General features: G+C 35.5%; 1 protein-coding gene across 3 annotated transcripts in view; it reads right to left on the reverse strand.

Annotated features, from left to right (window-relative positions):
• LOC110376155 (uncharacterized) overlaps positions 1-21844 on the reverse strand; it is a 68560-nt gene that overhangs the window by 27340 nt on the left and 19376 nt on the right. For all 3 annotated transcript variants that reach the window (XM_049840602.2, XM_049840604.2, XM_049840603.2), the window contains exons 4-5: positions 7539-7625; positions 5521-5670 (exon numbers count right to left, since the gene is read on the reverse strand). In XM_049840602.2, the coding sequence (XP_049696559.2) occupies positions 5521-5670; positions 7539-7625 (237 nt within the window). The remainder of the gene's footprint in view (positions 1-5520; positions 5671-7538; positions 7626-21844) is intronic.

A 21844-nucleotide genomic window follows, 5' to 3' on the forward strand; every position in this document is an offset into this window, starting at 1 on the left:
GTTCCTAATTTACCGTAACACATTTTCTGATGAGAAAAGAGAGACACAATTGGTATCTAAGGGAACAAGGAAATTGCGTAACATTCGTCGTAATATAAAACAATCGGCATAAAAGGAAAAATATTTTATCAAATACTGCACGACTCACGACTGTCCGAACACTGCGAATAAAGATACTCTCGGACAAGAGAGTTTAAAGAAATCGTGACTACAACTGTAACAATACATACAGTAGATTGAACACCTATTGTTGTTTTGTTCCATAGGCAGTGTAGGCCTTTTGCACTGCTATTATAAAAAAATACAGCAATTTGTCATCGTGGGATAATCATTCATGAAGGAATTATACAATCTTAATTATACAGTCGTATGAATAGAACATTACTGACATTGACCATTAACAGATTCTTAAATAACAAACGGAACAAAGGAAGTATCAACAATAAAAAATCAAAAACAAAAGACGAGACACGAAAAAATGCATTAATTGGTGACGCGGCTAAAACGAGAAGGCCTATACGAAGTTCAAAGCGTAACAGAAGTGCTAATGGGCGGACTGCATTATTTATGTATGTATGAGATCTTTTCGGTAATTGGGAACATTTTATCGAGAGTAGTTTCAACGTTCTACATTATTGATCACAAAAAGTTGATGTGGTCCAAAGACCATAAGAGTTTGCACAACACTGTATAAATTGCATAACATGAAATAGCCGGCACATAAATTATACGCCACGAGCTAACAAGAAAACGCCTTGTAATAGCAACACTTTGTATCCATTAAGTATGAATGAAACTGACGGGTCAAATACAAAATAACTAGCCAATTAGTTGACTGAAAAATCTGTCGAGTTACAAGGAACAATGAAGAAATGAAGGAAACTATAAATATAGTGTAGGAGCCGTCAATGACGATATTCCGGGAGATACGCTTTGAGAAGAACTTATAAAGGAAGAGATTAGAGGACGTGATGACAACATTACTGGACGTTACGCTATCTTACATTTAAACAAATTATACTTGTCGTTAAGTAGAAAAGAAGTGCACAGTATCATTAATCAACTGACAATGTAGGTGGCATTTAAACTAAGAACATAAAACATGACGGATTAAATATTGCAAATTTTTAAAACGTGTTGGTTTGCTGTTTATTAACAAAACTTAGGATGTAAATTGGCCAATTTCAAAGTCTTTGTCTTCCCACACTCGGCACATAGGACATACTTTCTTTCTTTGAAAGAATGAACCACCTACGTGAGCATATTGACACGATTCATACCGGTTTCATAATGTGAGGCGGAAATTTCGTAGTTTTGATTTGTTATATCACTACTTGCAAATGTATCCTACATGCATAATTGTGTAAACGCAAATATGTTAATTTTGCTTCATTTTAATGTAACACTTCAACAAAAGGTTCCTCGAGCCGTTTCACGATGTAACTTTCATAATTCACAACAATGTATTTAATATGTATAAAACTGTGGATAATTACAATAATAACAAGGCATTGAGGTGTTCGTCTTACTTTACTGTGTATTATGCCACCAATCTTAACTGCTATAGAAAGTTTCCGCAAAATAACTATCCACTGTTGGCGCTTTCACGATCATTGCTGTTTTACTCACTAACTCAATTGCTGCGTGTTACAATTGCTCGTTTCCTACGAAATTCTGAGAACTGTAAATGTTTTTTTCTGAACATTTACGGTGAACTGGTTTCAAATAGTTGTTGAGATATGCAAATCATTTATGCGACTATAATGGATAAACAAAACAACTGTAGTGAAAGAATTAATACCACCCACATCGTTGGGCTATCGTTTATAAATGGCATTGCGCATCCGTTGTAAGGCAGACACTTTAATGCATTAATGTCAATAATACTCGCATCTCCACGTCTACTTACATTCGCAGCGGCTATAAGATCAATTTGTTGTGTTAGACGTGCACACCGTGTAAACATGAACATTTACTGAAACTTATTAAGGTCAAGGAAGTTTATTCACAGATGCGTTCAACCATGGCCGGATATTGTCATCAGAGTTTGCCCTTCGTATTCAACTTTCAATCAAAATTACACATACAGACAGCCTTCTGACTGAATTGTTAATTTATTTTAAAACAATAACAAAAGATAGCCGGGGCAGTCTACATAAAGACGGCCACGAATATAAAACTGGAAGGTCGGAATACTATAAACTGAACTAAAATGGAAATCGTATTTATTGCTTAGTGTCGATTAATGAATAGGTATGTGCGAGTAATAAATCAAACAAACATTAACACAACAAAACATACGGATATCATATTGAAAGCGTGTTATTACCTTTATACTTGCGATATCCATTAAGGGTCCCCCAATGATTCTTCTTAGCATCGACAGTTCCACTGCAGATATTCAGTTCACTTGAGAATATCTTGTGATGAATAAGGCTTTTATTGTTCGTTTTAGTATCCGATTGAAAAAAAGACACGAACTTGTGAAGCGGACTCATTTTGAGCAATTAAGTGTCTTCAAATTAAGCTATAACTTTCAGGTACGAGTTCAGAAACGTTAACACAATAAGAAAAATCACCATGAACCATGACACACCGGCAAGAGCAGAAATAACACTGTCCGAAGTTGTATAACTTTCTCCCAAATTAAGTAAAATAATTTAAGTGAATAAAATGGCTAAGCACTAATTGTTGTTAATGAGCACGGCACGGAAGAGCTCGGTTGTGAATGCGGCTAAGTTTTTTGTCGTCGCTGGTCTGATGCGCGTGCGACAGTGTCGCCGGCCGCTCTTTTACCTATTGCCACTGCTTCGCGCGCACTTTCATCAAACGGCAGGGACTTTCATTGGGCACCGCTCACCCTCTATGTGGTGGTTTGTCATGCTCTATATTTTCTATGATTACATTTTATGATCGCTTTTCATTCAATTATGCTATGTGCTATTTTAATGTTAATCATTTTAGCAGCAGTATTGTTACACTATTTTAAGAAGCAATTTTTTCGCACGAGTACCCTCTGTGAATAGAGTATACGAAGAAGTTTAAAAGGTAAGTACCTATTTTATTTAAAAATAAGGTTTTTGTCCGAAGTTACAGCATAGAATTAGATCGTAAACATTTATGGCACATAACAGCACACTGTAGTAAAATCAACACACGTGTCAAGATTTTTGCAGTCTATCAAACGAAAGCATCAGTAGGAAGCTATAAAATGAAACGAAGTCGTATTATAATAGCGTAAATCGCAATGTATCATACGGTTATAACTACACGCACACGACAAACAAAATAAATATTGTTATTTATCTTTAAGCAATCTGATACCCTTCACTGAATGCTATTTATTACCTACTCCTTCTACCAGGACGCGTTTGATCACATGTGGGCTGATATTACAATAGAAGAGATAATTATCGCTGTGTGAATCCATGCAGCTTTAAAAACAGTTTCCAAAACATTATACATTGTTCTTACATAAGTTCTGGCACACGTAACTTGGTGGCTGAATTTTATTGTATTTGCTTTTTCTTTTAATTACACATAATAAAAGCGAGCATTCGTGGCCACGGCTCGATAAAATGACGTCACAAGTTTTTACTAACCCTCGTATCTCACATTAGGTACGGGTTATTTATTCTTTTTAGAATTTTTATAGTTTACATTTTCACCTACGCTTCAGTTACAGAAGCTCATCTGTATTCTCATCAAGCTATGTTAATTGAGTTGCGTAATTATAACGTCCATGAGTGCGAATGTTAATGCGATTCAGAAGATGAGGATGAGGTAATCGGACTGTGGAACACTGATTATAAAGTCCGTTCTTGTGATCTGGGTTCCTATAACGTTTAGACAAAGTTGAAATAATAATGCAGAGACCATAAAACGTGATCAAAAGTCTAATGGTCTAGCTGAGATCTTTTAATTAATAGAAAAATAAATACCGTTATATACGCCATAAATTGATTGAAATTTCAAACGCTTTCTCCATTTATCAAATAAAGTATAGATTCAATGAGCATTAAAGACCTGCTTGATGTATACTCTTCCACAGAAATAATATCTACAATAATTATTGTATTTTCTAATCAGTCGTAACTTACACCTGCGTATTTAATTGTTTATCATGTGCTTTATAGGTAAGTATTTTCTGTCAATATTTCGTAAGAATGCATGTAACTTGAGGAAACAACTTGTCTATTGCTCAATGTATTGTAGTTAGGTACATATCACATATATCTTGTACAAAGGCTATTTCCGCCTTTATGCCTAAGGTGCATGTGCAGTAAAATACGTGAGCTAAACGTTTTATAGATAAACAGGCTTGACAGTAAGTACCTCTGCGTACCAACTGAAAAATAAAACTCCTTTTAGAATCGCTACTGTAATTTTATAGTCCCGTTACGTCGAATGTAATTAAAATTCGTTCCGTTTTTTACCGCATCTCGACGTTTTTATTGCTTCGCTCAGTCTATTTTATACATGTTTGTGGTTGGATGGGAAAACGTTTTTCATTGCTTATAGACCTATAGCTAATGTTATTTCTAGAGATATTGTCCGACAACTGGGAATACAACATTATAATTTGATGAAAAAAATACTGTTTCCAGTCCTAACTTCCAATGATTTTTAGAAAGAATCTTCACAAGCTCTTATCTATTTTAAAGAGACTAATAGAAATTTTCGTCAGTGTCATTGGACCGTAGGCATATAATGTCCTCTATAAAAATAATCAGGTGCTAGCATAGTCAAGGACATAATTTCAGTGTTCGATCAGTACCCAAAGGTTGAGTTTCGAAATTGAATAAACAAATACTTAAAGTTACGTTAAGCTAAACAAAATAGTAACCGGTACGATGTTACAACTTATGTTATGCTGGTTTTCTACTCAGCTACAGAAATGGCAACAATTTATCAATACCCATATAACTTAATTTCAAAAACTAAACTTCAACTTTCATTGGGAAAATAAAAGAAAAAGAAACTACATAGCTGCTACTTTTATTAGTGAGAATAACGCCATCTACGATAAAAAGCACGAATCAACTACGTTTCTGTGGCGCTACTAGCGTTCAGCGAAACAAAGATTCATTGGCCAGAATGTTTTCGACCTTGTGATTGGCTTTAGTTACAGACTGCAGTGCTGCCACCTGTTTTACTGCCTAGGTTACTAATAAATCACAATAGATGGCGGTAGTTTACGGACAGAGTTTACATTAAAGCTATTGTTGCATCTGCAAATACATGAACCGTTTTCGTACTTAGATCGAATAATAGATAACGTAGAACCTTAATCTTATCTTATTATAAATCTATTGGCATGTGTGTAACGTGTATTCAAAAACTTTTTTCCTACTCGACCGAATACTGCCGGTATTTTTTTGCGTGCGATTTTACTTTTAAAGAGCTCAAAGTTCAAATTAATCGATAAAAACTTCCTGAAGGTTTCGATACGAAATACTTAACGGTAATTAGAGATAATTGAGTTTGTTAAGGAAGTAGGTAAATCAACTTTCCACTGACCTTTATTGGTAGGCAAGGTGTTAGGTCTTTGAGCCGGCGGCACTCTGTGGGGCGCAGGCTTTCGAGGCGAAGGGGGTGGGGCCAGGGAGGTGCGCGCACGCACCGCCACCGGCGATGACGACAACTTAGGTACCACGCCATTTTTCTTAGCTGTAAACACAACAGAAAATGATAAGTAAACTCGTTTTCTGACAAAACAATGGGACAAGAGCAACTTACAAGATAAAGTAATCATTTGAATACAAATTATTCCAAGAGCGTTCTAGATGCATTTGGTTCCATTTACAAACATTAAAATATCGACATAATAGACGACTTGAATATCGTTGTAAGTGACCATCAGAAAGCGAACAGAATGATAAGGAAACGACCCAGACTTGAGGCAACAAAGCGATGTCAATGCAAATCAGTGTTAAAAATAACTATTGCAAAAGAAATAGAAACGATCACATTAATGCACATTTAATAAGTAAATGAAATAATAAGGAAGTCCTCATGTACCTAGTCATTTTATTTTTGAGGTATAAAAAATCCGATTTAGCTGATTATTCCAAATACGTTGATATTGATCAGCATGCTAATGAAACAATCTGGCTCGTAGTGACACGTGGCTCGTAATATTCTAATGCACTGGAACCAATCGGACCAGTTACCATCTGACACAGTTTTCAAAGGACAACCTTTGCGCAGCCGCCATTGTTTATACTCCAAAGATGCCTTGCGTAACTAAAGTTACGAAATCGTATGCAGAACATTTTGAGTTTGTTTAATTAAGTGTTGTATTGTTTTTGCTGCGGTCTGTTAGCCTGTATGTCATTTACTATGACAAAATAGCTTCTCTCATTTGCAAATGCCTTCCAAAAATATATGAAACACGGAAAATGTCAAATGTATTCTGTCAAATTCAACATTAGCCGGTCTTTTTATCAGCAATTTATAACAGCTATAATTAAAACGAATTCGTGATTAGTTTAACCTTGTTGTTTGAATGCATTGATAATTTCAAAACCTAGCCAAATTTTATTTTATGCCTACAATGTCTAATCTACTTTTAACTCAATAATTGGCTGCAGCTAGAGATGCATATTGAAGGTTATCTATAGTGATGTTATCGTTTGTTTTGTACGCCTCATTAGAGCCTACAAAGTTTCTTGTGCTGATGTGTTTAATTAAAGTTTCATTAAGACCGCTGCTTATCTCGCTCTAGTGGTTGTCTTCTACCTCATTAAGACGTAGACACTGCATGTTTTATGTAACCCCAAGGCACTTGACTTCCTTCCTGCCTACGTGTGGCTACACGAGTGCCAGTACTCGAGTACGTACGTATCTATATAATGTACTGTCAACACAAAGTTAATTAGACTGTCTTTTGTTGATCCCATAAAGCAGACTAATACGATTTGTCTTCGTTAAGTGGATTACTTGCTAATTAATTCCTTTCTAGTGACCATTAAGTCCTGTTACATGATCACATTTTGTGAGCTAAATATAGACACTATGTTTTTGAGTTCCTCATTGTTATAGGTACCAGAAGGTAGGTATGTACCTGTAGGTACATATTTCTTAATTACACGTTCAGGAAAAATAAATCAATGTTGATTTTCTTTTATTTAGTAGTTAATTCTTTTTATAGCATATTTTCCGTACATGGCGAGTCTTTAAAGCGTTTCAGGTCGACCGGTCTCAGGCTTAACGCTTGGCTTAGCAAGTCTTGCTGATTAGTTTAACTTCCGATAACTACTACATAGATACATAGTATTTAAACGGATAGCAGCGTATTATGTATAAATGGCACCTTTCACGACTTCTCGCTAGTGTCTGCTGCGGCCGCGTGTCATCAATCTACTTCAGTGTCAGTCACTGTTGTACTGTCATTAGGATGCAACTTGATACTTTTTTCGGCGTACAGTAGCCCTAATGACACGAGTCTGTCAGCGTTTACGAACTTCTAAGTGGAGTGTACACTGCGTTATACGGATGTGTGAGTTATTATGTAAATGTTGCAGACTATGACTCACCTTGAACAGTTTGGGGTTGCGGCGGAGTGGGCGGAGGGCGCGCGGGAGTGGTTGGCGTGGGGGCGCTCTCCCTTTTCTTGCCGTTCCCTGGAAAAGACGGAAAATAATCATAAATACATGTACATACGCATAGTATGTAGATATAGCTGCGGAGCATGAGTAACAGAATTATTTTGAGCAGCTAGTATTTAACTGCATTACAATAATTATAATATTTTAATCAAAGTGAATATCAAATAAACAGCTAATACCTGGAGAAGTATTCTAGGACCAAAGCCATTCCATCTAGATGCTATGTATAGACCAGCCTATGAATTATATCACCGTAATTATATACTAAAACCGGATCTAATGCAATTATTACAGGAGCCAAACATAGTCGATTATTTTTTTACTGTCATTAACAAATTATATCACACTATTGTCTTAGGTACCAAATCAAATGATCAAATTACATGACTGGCACAACGTATTACGAAGCGAATTCATTAAAAACGCACAAAAAAGGTTATAACATAAAAAATGTATAACTATAAAAAGTATCGAGCAATAAGTTAAAATGACTTAAAGTTGCCTTCTGAAAATCGTCATTACAATATAATGTAAGTACCTGTTTATTATCTACAGCACGAATCTCGCATAACATATCAGATACCGTGGGAAGAGCAAAGTTGAGAAAAATACGAGATAAGTTGAATGCATGAGGTGAAATCTTTTATCAGCTTATCGCTGTGTATGTAATGTTTGTTGTCACAAATACCCTTTAGCATTTAGACTCACTTACACGCAAATTGCATAATCTTAGGATCTTTTTAATCTACGATCTCCAATTGCCTATTTCCCTGTCTTTGCAATAATGTACTATTACGCCCCTAAGCATAAAGTTAAGAAATAAGGCCTGCAGAACTCGAAAATACTAATGCAATTTTGTATGCGGTTACTATAAGAGGCCTGTGGTTAAAACTGTAATTAGTAATGCGCCGAGAAGATAGGTCTGCAATATGTCCTATTACCAATAAGCGGTAGATATTGCTAAGATATTGCGAATTCATTGATCCAATCTCGATATTATCTAGCTCAGCCGGAATTTTTCCCCACTGATGTGTGAGGGAAAGTATCATTGTCGTTTCTCTTCTATGAGTGTCACGAAGCGAGACCACGATTTTTGCTTAACAGTGTGAATTGAGAATAACAAATCATCACATGGGCAATTTGATGTCAAACTTCATTGGTATTTTCTGAAGCTGCTAGTTAGAAGTCATCTTATCATAAAAATCAAACTGTCGCATTATGGTTCATCTAAAACAGTGCTTAGTGGCAACTAGGCAGAATTTGTTATAACATCAAATAGGCTAGCAACAGCAATAACATACATAGAAACGGCTGTGTAAAATAATAATAACTTGGCGTACAAAACAGTGCTAGTTCTGTCAGTTACCGAGAAATAGAAATGTAAACAGTCGCCTGCCCGCTCTGATTGCAGTATGTGACGAATCGGTAATATTGATAATGTAATATCATTTTTCCTGTATCTGGCTTCTATTGAGGTGATTGATGTCTGCACTGGCCTGAATCGGCAATTGTTCATTGCTAAAGCATTTACATTAACTGTAAATAAACGTCACTTAGCAATATTGAGCTAATTGAGAAATGTACCTTGAAATTACATTAAATGTCTGGGAAACAATTTAGTTTTGGACTTTAAAATAAAAGGAAATTGCTGCAAATGACGTGTTTCACAAATTAGCACTGACTAACTCTACCAGGTATAAGGGTTTAGTAAGAATTTGTTAGCAACTTCCCACACAAATTAAGCTAAGGTTAAGGCTAGGTTTATTTAAAACCCACAGTTGCTGCTTGCATACTAATCTTTATCTCTGACGTCTTTTATTTTCCGATAGTCAATTCTATACCTACTACTGATAACCTAGGGTCAAGATCAAAAGGTCTTATAAATCTAACATCAAAATCATGACGTTAGCTGAAAAGATTATCTATACTTAGAAATAATTATGCTTAATACCAATGTTAGTTTCTTCTTTAGTTTTCCTCTAACATTGCAATTTCCCCGTTTATTTCCAAAGCATAATACTTCTTACTTAACAGGTTTAGCTTTAATAAATCTCTGCATGGTTTCAGTCATTGTCAAGTGTATAACTGTCCAGTATTTATTTATATTTGTATGGATATTATTAGAAATGGGCACGTGACGTATTTAATACGGATTGTCGCGTAAGGCTTCTGAACACCTGAGCGGACACGCGGACACCCTGACTTGATTCACTACGGATTTGTTGCTGGACTTCCTACTTTGTTACCAATAAATATCTACCTTTGTTACCGTATACCGACGAGACCTAAAGTCAAAGACAATTTTGATTTTATGACAATTAGGTCTAATCCAATACCTACAGGTTTTTATGAAAAGTCAAGCTAGTTGCATGGTTCCAAGGGGTTGGTCTCATGGAGAAGAACCGGTAAGTAACTCCGTGAACACTCTATTATATGTGTAATTATACACGACTTAACCAGGTTTTTTTCAATAAAACATTATACCCTATTTCGAGGCCTAAAACACGCAACATTAAAAACCTCTTCTAGTTAACATGAATTAGAAACTAACAAGGCGACAAATTACACTTTTATATTGAAAGCGGTCCGGAATACACCACTTTGTTACTATATTTATTTTAACTGGTTCCGATTTAACTGGGTAACAGCTATTTCCGCAACAGTTGGGACTATTATAATTTATAGTAAACGTAACGTTCAACTTTTGGTTAATATTATTAACATTTTATAGACATGGGTTTTGTTAAGTCAAACTTTACTGGTCTCTGCAATGTCACAATAATAAGATTAAATACTAAATGATCAAGACTGCCCAGGGCTAATTTCTGAAAAGTTTACGATAACAATGAACTTTCAAAAACCTTAACAATTAAAATTACTTCACAAGGTCTTCCGTCTTGAAAGGTTATTTCCAAAACAACAAATGTTACTAAATTAACATTCAAAATATTACGTATGGTTACGAGATGTTTCACTATACATATTTATTTGCATCACCGAATAAAAAGTTATCACGCAATTTATATTACGCGATAGTTTTTTATTTTGGTAATTACGACTTTAGACTCGCAAAACAGTTTCTACGTGCCCCCAAAGGCTGTTAAAGATACAATTAAATTATTTCTGGTTTGTGTAAACAACGTTTTATTGATCCGCTTCTCGCGTGAATTACTATCCTGACCTGTGTCTTGACTTTACAATACACTGTGAAATATAGAGTGTGTATTATCCTTAATCACACATAATAATGTTGCTGTGTCTCTCACTTTCATGGTTAAACGACTTTCGTAATAATTTGAGCGTGAATAAGGACAGGACATTTATAATGTTATCCAAAAAAACCGACAAGTGATGTTAATTAATCAATTTAAACTTACATATATTTTGAACACACTAATAAAGTGGTTTTTCCAAATAGTAATTTAGTATCATTTTTGCTATAGGTATGAAAACCGACACAAGGAAGAAGAAAGGTTGTTGACCTGTAAAGCTATTATCCCTAGTCTGCCTACATGAGTACCTACGAATAACTAATGATGGTCTTCATGGTTCCACAGGGTGATTAATATTACTAAGTCGAACTATATCGATATATCCTAACGTTTCTTGGAAGAGGGTGAAGGACCTATAGTTTGAATCACGTTGGTCTTCAGAAATATTTTTTTGCTTTATTTTTTGTTAGTCTTAGCATGCTATTACCTCAAGGTCAAAGGTGCTTTACCCGAATCAGGCAGTTGGTGAAACATAGTTTTTAGAAACCGTAAATCATTCGTCAACATCAAACGCCGACATTGTAGGTAACAAATAATGTCATTACACTGAAATAATGTGACTCATTAGTGCCTAACACTTGAACGTTGTTAAAGCTAATGCTTCTGCGAAATCACCCTCCTGACGTATGTACGCAAGTTCTTAGCCTTTAATTTAAGAGTAGGTACCTACCTTATAAAAAAACCGCTGCATAGAAAAAGGCACGTATCAAATGTCCATTAACAATATAATGAAATTGGATGGTTATTTTCCAGCGTTACTCACCTCTGGTTCCAAAAGATCCGAATCTCTCTCGGTTTACCGCTATCTTATACTTTTTGTCATTCGGCACTGGCAGCTTAGATGGATATTTCTCGGAGCCACTTCTGTATAACTTTTCTTTGGACCCGTGTGCCCCCATCTTCAAATTCTTCATCAATATTCAAACATTTTATTATTTTGGCATCTTATTATTGTAATTAAGCACTTTTTAGGAACTTCGTCAGACTTGTCTATCACTTGTAAAGTCACATCATAAATGTTTGCGTGTCATATTTCTACGTGTGTGTGTGTCGTCATCTACATTTGTTTGTACCTCTAAAGAACGAAAACTCATTAATTACTTCTAACAGCAATGAAATTAGACGTAACTTAGTGTCATGCCTTAAGTTAAAATAATATTTCACTTTGGTCATTTTATTGTGTATTTGTATTTGCAACTTGACATTTTCTTATTTGTAACGTAACTTAAAAGGAAAACAGATTTATAGCGAGAAGTCCTTAATATTCAACTTATAAAAGCTCACACGTGTTTGGTTTACGGTGGTCAACAAAGCCCATTCGCTGATATAATTATTGCAACGCTTTAATCTATTTCTGTAAGCGACTCACGACAAATGTGCCAGTGTAACAGGAGCTCCCACTCTGCTCTCGATTCTTTTATGGACAACTAATGAGACTTTAATAAGCGAAATCACGGAGCTCTTAATAAAGTGGTAATTTCACGCGTTGTGTTTAAAAAGGATTTTCTCTAAAGAGCTACCATTTATCATTCAACGTACATTATTGCGAGAGCCACATTTTCTGTGCACAAAGCGACGCGGCCACGTGAAAACTGAAGTGTAATTTTCTTTGAACATCTTTGGTTATATCCATATTAACTGACAATTTATCATTCGTAACTGTCAATAAATATGTTCATTTTGACAGCAAAATGCAAAATCAATGATCATTTGATGTAAAAATTCCTTTTCCAATTTTCTAATGAAAATGAGAAAATATTGCCGTAGAGTGAAAATGTTAGCCAGGGACATTCATTTCCTACCGGAGATTATTGAGAGCTCGGATGAGCATTGCAACTAGATTATACATACGTCTGTACCTATATGAAACGGATATAAATAGATAACACTATGAGCATCAATAAAAAAATTGTCTGCGCTTAGTGCCATAAACGTTAGTACTTATCTTAAATTCGAAACGATCGGTCTAATAAAAATGAATCTCTCAACAACTCCTTGCCCGATGTAGGTATATGGTTTCTATTCTGATCTTCGACTATTTTATAATTAGCTTGCTACTAATTGATCCCAATTTAGCTCGCGCTCACGCATATTTATCACATTAACGAAAGTGTCGTTTTGATTTAACGTTATTTTGTTAGGACACGGAGAAAAAGAAACGTGAAATTATCCAAATTATTTCCAGTCAGGAGTGTCAACTTAACGTCACAAATCGAAATCTAAATAAACTAAAATTATCATATAATATTCTAAGTTTAGCAGTAATAGAGCGCATTAGTCACTCCAAAACATAAGCAAGTGTTACCAGTTCCCTCAGATTTGTTGCTATTTCAGTAAGCGATGCTTTCAGGGTTAAATAACTTGAAGGAGCACTTGTGTCCTTTAGTGCGGCTGAAGGAGATATTTTAGACACGTCCAATGTTGCGCGGTATATTTAGTTTATGGAGATAAATGCGTTTTAGTGCTCGGATTGTATTACTAGCTATATTGAACACAAGATGCAATGTTACTTACTAGGTATAATTTGTTCTTGTTTTTGTAACCCATAATTATCTGAACACAGCAGTTAATTGGCAATCTTGAATTACTGATTTTATTAAAATCAACAGCGCGTAAATGATTGAAGCCTTCGCAACGAGCAGAGCGTCTTTGCTTGTAGGTAGAGATGCACGCGGGCGTTAAGTATACGCCTCACCTACGATAGTTTTGTAATTTTTTTGTAATAGTTTAATGTTTAGCATTGCGCTTCTCACAATCGTTTGCTTTATTAAGAGTCAGATCAATGGAGTTTTCAATTTCACACGATTATTTTCCACATTAGGTAAATGGAATGTATCACGCGATAGGTAAACAGGTTTTATAAATCAAAACATTGACATAATAAAAGTTGACAAAGAGAACAAAAGCATTTTTAAATATAACCACTTGCATACTGACTTAAAGTGACCAAAGGCAACAAAAAAATCAAGACAGAAAAATACTGACTAAAGTATCACACAGCATCAGATATCACAATCAAATACACATCGAGAAAAATGAAACTGTCAGATACAATTCAACACGTGAACACAAGTTTTAATTTAAACCAATCTAAAAGAAAAGCAAAACGTACGACCCGATAGGAACCATATTGTTCACGTACAAGTGTTAACTACGTGAGTACGTTGGTCTGCAGTAGCGAGTTAGCACCCCACCAGACCACTCTTAAGTAATGTGTTGCTAAAAATAATCATTTGCATTTCAATCGCATTTGAATACAAAAAGACAATCGAATCCAAAATGAGCATATTTAGAAATTACAAGTATATAATATCTGCTATGTGTTATGAAAATGTTATGATCGAACTAACTTCAGTCTAACACAAAGTTGAATCGTACAGTCAGAAGATTCAAAGCTACTATTATTTTGCACTGAACTTTTAAAACAGCCATGTGAATCGCACAATCACTTCGGCACCTCTCAAACCTTGAGAAAAGAGTCTTTTTCCAAGGTTATACCAATACTCGAGCTACTACTTAGGCAAAAATGATCATTAACAGAACATTAAAGTTTTATCTTCACATTTAAAAGTGGTTTGTGATCATAATGGTTCCAAAATACATTCACTTGAAGCCGGTTAGCAGTGTTGCGTCATTTTGGTGCATCTAAAGTAGGAGCTATCGTAAAATTTTAACAAGCCACGCTTCAATACTTTACCCCAATTGCATACGGCTCGCACGAAAGTCTGTTACCGACCTAATCGATATTTTCGCCAATGCACTGCGAATTCGTTATGCAACGTCTAGAGGTTGATAATAAGCACGCTACAGTTGTTGCTAGAATGTTTTCAGTTCAAGCAACTATTACTCCTACTAAAAGCAAGGAACAGAACTTATTTGTGATGTCAATCTACAATCAATACAAGAAGTCAATTTTTTATTTTACTTTGAAAAAGCTGGACTGAAAAAGTTTTTTAATAATATATTTTCACAGAATGCAAAAGTAAAACAACATCTTGTAATACAGTCAAATCACAAGTTGGTTGTATTACAAACTGTTTGTAATAAACATTGGATATAGGGCACAATCTCAATAATTTTCCATTTGTCTGTTGTTTGTGGGTCAAAGACGTCTTTATGTCTGGTTATTTTAGTTGCACCTATTATACTGTACCAACATAGTTGATGTAAACTTTTGTTTTAGAACTTCAAAGATACGATACAGAATGGAGAGATAGAATTACGGACAGACAGTTGCGCAACATCCTAAGCAACACATAATTTTATTACTTTCGATAAAGATTAATTTTATTGGCGTGTCTTCTCGTTTCCCGTACGTTTCAAAGGATACTGCGAATCCTTAAAGGTTATTCTAAGCAGATAACGAACACTGCATCGACAAAAATAGCCATAAGATGATGCCATTAAAACAACAAACAAACGAGTATGATTATTACCTAGGTGCAGTCGTTACGACGGACACTGCGTGACGATGCTTTATTCTGAACATATTCAAGTTAATTTCAACCTTATCTAAAAGCAGATAAAGATGAATATGCCTAATAAATAAAACAAACATAATCGCCATTGACGAACCGTGAAATATACCTATGTCTGTGTGTGTTTTTCCACCGAAAAGACAAAAACTGTATTCATTAATTTCAACACATATGAACTGCTACTGAAATAACGTGAAAAACGTAGGTTCTACAGTTGCTTTCAATTTAAATAAATATAAATAATTATATTAATAGTTTATGTAGTGGAATCTGTCGTTAAAATATTCAAACGGAATGTTTGAAGTGTAACACATTAATCTAATAGTTTTAAAGTTTCGTTTTGTTTTGGGAGTAGAAAGTATGTAAAACAACCGTAACGGTTGGTATTTTCTACATGGCAAGTAACTTCTGGTATTTCAACTCGTGACATTTTGTGAGTTGACCTATCGACGAGTGGCTAGTTGAACCACCTTAAAAATAAACAGTTTATTTGTTCTAGCAGCCAAACACTACCAACCAGCAATTAAAATACCTCATTTTTATGCCTGTCAGATCATTTAACACCGTTATAATATCATTGAACACATCAAATTTGCATACCTTTCCGGTTTTATAAATCAAGTTAATTAAATCTTTTATACAACGAAGAAAAAACCAGCTCTACAGAATAACACCTTTAAATAATTCCTTGAGATAAAAGGCGCCATTTCGCAATTCAAGCACCTAATGTATGGGTCTATCACATAGTTCATGCTCCAGATATTTCTATAAATAGGCTAGCCTACCTGAAATCGGTCACCGATACGAACTCACCCATACAACAACTACGGACGACTGATTACTAAACGGATGCTGTCCCCACTGTTCTGATCCACGGCGTACACAACCTGAGTGACTTGAGTGACTCGAGACGTTCAGGTATTCGCTCTAAGTGCTCTGCCATCAAGTCCTCAAGACGCCTGTTTAATAGCCCAGAAAACCCGGTCATGCGAATCTTCAAATAGCCCTAATAAATAGAGAAGAACATCGTATTGCTAACAGATCACTATTAATATTCCACATGTAAGTAATATTCATAAACTATACGTCTTGCATTGCAAAACTGTAGTGGATGAAGACCAATCTTTCGTTAGACTATCGTCCTATATTTATTTTAAGGAATTCTTAGAAGGGCCTTGATTCTTTGTAAATAACATACTCATAGCGTTGCCCTTTCCACTTAAACTTTAAATATTATACTGAAATTATTAAACAGTCTTTTGTAAAATATAAAGGTACAGACCAATTTGGGTCAATGGCCGAGTCATGGAGAAATAGTGGCGTCAAACTGCTGGCGTGGTGTCGATCAGATAAAATTGTTCATTTCAGAATTTTACTACAATCGGTATTGTGTATTTTGTCCTGAAACCTCATTCTATGTTATACCTATGGAACATGAAAGCTTTAATACTGACGGAACTAAGTACACATGGTTTCAAAGAACTCGTTTATTCTATGCATATTGAAGCCGTCATTGCGAATGGCATGCAACACCGTTTCCTATTTTTAGTCCTCCCCTTAGCCAATTACAATCAAATAACAATAGCGAGGACAAATAATATGCTAGTGTTTATAATTACTTTCGGACGTCCTTAAATCCAATTCGCAATGCATTGCGAATTAACTGAACAAGTTAATAGAGTATCGTGCGTTTTCGTAATAAATAATCACGTCATATCATAATAGCTTCTGAAAATGGGGTCATTCCTGCCTACTGCAACAGTTTTGGCGGAATTTCGTAATATACAAAACATCGTGGCGTCTACTCCTGGCTCCGAGCCAATTGCAGTCGACTTTAAAGGAACTGAGCTGCGGATGGTTAAACACCATTTTGAACCATGTTATAAAACTTCTACCAAGAACTATCTTTATGAAAGATCTTTTGGGAATGTTCTTGAAGGCCGACGTGTATTTTGCAACCAATGCTGTATAACTTTAATGACAATCGTAGCGTCCAGTTACTATTGCTTTGAACATATTGCAGCATGCAGACTCATACAACCTCTCTCGTTCAAACGTGCGTCTAACAAATTAGTAAACAGCTTCGCAAATAGCAAAAATGCTGTAGCACAAACATTTGTGTCAACAGTTATTATGAACGGCAAGAGATTCAAAAGTCACGGAGGTCAACTTCGTTAGTACGTATAACGTTAATATAGTGGGCTGTAGGTGCTCAATGCTCATATACATTTAAATAGTAAATTGCTCGCTTGCACCCAGCATGGGTATCGCCAACGAGACTAAATCAGTGCGTGAGGACACATGTAAAGATTAACATCCGGCAAGTGATTGACTTTGGCGACTCAAACGACGCTGCACGCCGATCGGCGCCGACTAACATTTTAACCAAAATGTAAAATGGAACGTTCGATATTCCGAACAATAGTTTGAAGGTATTTCCAAGATTAAATCTATAGACCATTTAGTTATTCCGTTATACGATACTGTGCTACATGCAAGTTATTGGCGAACGTTGTTAACTGGTTGGCGAAAACAATTTATTTTTATAATTCTATGTGATTTGATATCTACTTCTCGTCTTCAAATACAAAGTTTTTTTAGTTTATTTGGTTAGTTCGAGCGTGACCTCTAGCCACAAAACAAAAAAGAAGTGGACTGTTTTGGACGACGATAAAAAAAACTTGAACAATATTTGAATGGAATGCAGCAAGTCCGACATCCCGCCACCCGTCTGGGAGCGATCGAACGAAAGTAAAATAATTATTAGTGTCACGTAACGACAAATTATGAAGTCTCGACGCGTTCCCATTAGTTACGCGAACTCTTTGCGCCGAACCACCGTGCGACAAACACGCACACAATACCTCGATCTTCTAAACTATGTGCTCATCTAAATATTGAAAATAATTATCTTTTCTTTGTACACAAATTGGAGTGATATCGCCTTTATAATATAATTATTTTTTAGATTTCTCAAAATTGTCACGACAAACTTATTTCTGATTACTGATTAAGCATCTGCCTACGCTCTTTTGTTAGTCTATTATTGTCTCATCCATCAGTCAGTTTTTATTTTTAATTTATGCTCACTTTCTTCATAGCACGATTAGCTTTTCATTCTAATCTGATCAGATCTTAATCAGTAGTTCAAAAACGCTAATGACCAATTTAATATGCAATTAAGCACTGCTAGAAAAAATACTAAATCGTTTCGACTAAGAATATGAAGTAAAAACGTGACAGCACTACCAACAAGCTTGCGACTGATGTATTAAGAAACAAATTATGTTAGCACCAATCTTTTGAACAGTAGAGCACATAATTGAACTCACGCGCACGCGGCAGCCGAAGATGTTGTCTTGTGACAGGTATATCAATAGGCGAGAACGTACCACGGTAGGTATAGTAGACAACGCTAAACAAGTTGTGGTGAGCAAAAACAACACATAGGTAGCAATAACTTTGCTTTCGAACCAATGCTTTCATCCGTTCATCTCACGATGGTGCGCCTTACAAGGAAGCAACATGGTTCAGTATATCACTAGAGACGCCGATGTCTGCTGCAGTTCGCGGCACGTACAAGGATTTAACGACTTATACGTTTTCTAGTCCAACATTTTACTTCACTCATTTTAACATCTGTTCATTTCGCAGTAAATAGTAAAAATGTTTGTATGAAACCAAAAATATTGATTTTATTCAGGTAATGCAAATACTTGCAACTGTAATTATTAGAAACCTCATACCTGACCTCATAATTCCATTAAGAAAACTTTACCGAGCGAAAAATCAGTCTTGATCAATTCAGATTTCATAAGATCTGCCGTTCCCGGTGGCACGAACCGTGATTGCGGCACTACACCGGTACTTACAACTTCCCTTCAAGTAAAAGTAGTCCTGACACGAGCACGAATTATATCTGTGCGTTCACTCACTGGACAAAGAAGTTGATTTTCAACAATACGAAAAGGAACCTGTTCTTTGTAGGAATCACCTGTAACTATCTTGCACAGAGACCGGTTTCCTGCGGTCAGAAAACCACAAAAAGGTGGTCGTCACACTTTCGACTAGGAATATAAAACTCCATGCATAATGTACCACCTTTAGAATTTTATGGATCTCATTTCACACAAGTTTTGTTTCTGTTTCGGTATTCTATTAATAGTTTATCTTATTGTTTAAATAACATAGTAGCATAACAGTTGTTTCAAATTCAATAGCAACTGTGTTCCCAGTAAGTCACACCGGCCGATACAAAATAACGATAAAATCAACATTCATCATACGCGCGATTGTAATGTCATTTCTTGGAAAAGCAACAGTTTATAAATGAAGCGAGCAGCTCGTGGGAGGCTGGAGCAAACTTAGCACCAAACAATCAACGGGAAACCTTACTGGGAACTGCAAACTGGTAACCGGTATCCATTAAAACGGTTTACGTTTTTGTATCTGTGACAGCTAAACCGAATGGACATAAAACGGTATCTGCTAACAATTTTCTACACAATATTAAGTGCCATGATTTGCATCTCTGTTCAACGCCTCATCGGACTGTATCTTCATGGCGATGCCGATGCGGGGAATTTACAAATAATAAACATCAAAGAAACAATCAGATGACTCATTTGTTTTATGTTTTACCATCTACTTGCACTGAGGTGTATCAGAATATGAATGAATGTGAAAAAATCGGAATTCCTCTCTCTCATATAAATAAAAATCATAAAATATCATTTAAATCATGGCCAATTAAATTGATATGAGAGTTTTCGTTTGCTTTGTAACACCAAAACATAAATAAAGCTATTAAATTGATGTATGAAACGTTTTAAAAACTGAAAGTCAGTTTGTTTACAGTCACGCCACAACGAAACAATGGACAGTTATGACAATTTAAAAACCAAAATGGGTGAGGCGACTACAATTTTGATTTGCCAATTTGAATATGAAAACCATTTTATAGTTACCTAGCTTATAACCAAGTCTTAACGGGTAGTAAAACAAAGACAAACCTTTAAAAATAATGCTGATTTGCATGTTCAATAAAGTTAATTAGAAAATGAATAATTTTCAGTTTCAATAAATATTGAAATTTTATGAAATAAAATTATATTTTCATTACTCAAACTTCCGAAACTGCTCTCTCTAATAGTGGCAGATTTTATTTTCAATATTTAAATCTGATAGCATTATATGGTTTATTGTTCTTGTGGGTTGCTTATATGAGCACCCAGTGGGCGTCCTCATACAGTTTAACTGTCTGCAAGCCTTTGATGTAACTAATGACATTAATGATATAATAGTAGAACACCATGTCACGTAGGCTTTTAGGCCATGGCAAGCTATTAAAGCCATGAATGTGGGTCAGACGAGACCTCATAGTTCGGCTGAATACACAACTGTTCTAGAACCGATTCCAATACCACAAAATTGGGACAACTATTATGATTTTATATTCATAGCCCAATGGCTACAGTCATTATATTTATTTTTCGATCAAACTGTTTGATGTGGCATTAATAGCAGTTTCTTATTTATTAAAATGAAGGTTTTGGTGTCATTCCTACGCATCAATTCTATAAACCCAAATAAAAAGATATTTGTTACTTTGAAGGGATACAATCAATCATTGAAGAATAATCATCAACAAAAAGCTATTACTCCAAATTAGTAGGCAACTGAGTAAATATTGGAAATCCGCCCGAAATGAACGGCAAGATAAATAAACACTTCCGAAGATGACTTTGGAATAATCTTGATTGGAAGTCGCTGTGATGATATTGTTGGCAGGGCTATTCGTGGCTGGTTAGCTGTTCTGTCAGAATTGGCTTTAACATCAATAAGTAGTGGATGGAACAGTTTGCAGTCGGTTTCGCCTTCACCGACGGGGTCAACGATTCTCGACTCGTCAACAAATCCATCGACGAGAATAACCCGTTACACTGCATCGGCTTCCAGCGGATTTCACTCGCAAGTATCGCCTAGACCATTTATACTGTCTCCGCTTATAAACTATATTTTTAGGGTTAACCTTAAAAGTCTATATTTGGAAACCTGTGCCGTTAGTAATATTATTTCTATACCGAGCTCGAGTAGAGCGATACGAGGGAATGATAAGCAAAAGCATTTGAAATACAACCGTTAGGATTATTAACGTGGAAGTTCTGTATGTTAATCAGTTAACTAATTAACGGTAAACCCGGCAGGATAGTTTAATGATCAGTAGTTTCCATATTTTTTTCCTCTCCCAAATATCATTTGATATTTTATCTCATTGAGATAAGTAATGGTCACTGTTGTAATATTTATCTATGATGGGTAACGAGGTTACTACAACGTGCTACTCCTACGATTTAGAAACTTGTTTTAACTGAATAGATAAAGATCTAAGTCTTGTTGCGTAAAATACGTTAACTTTACGTTTAATAACAGTTATGATGTAAAAGTTTGGAGCAAATTAGTTAGTATGATCGTGACTTCATTC

The sequence above is a fragment of the Helicoverpa armigera genome, chromosome 13 (assembly GCF_030705265.1).
Source record: "Helicoverpa armigera isolate CAAS_96S chromosome 13, ASM3070526v1, whole genome shotgun sequence".
Classification (NCBI taxonomy): Eukaryota; Metazoa; Arthropoda; class Insecta; order Lepidoptera; family Noctuidae; genus Helicoverpa; species Helicoverpa armigera.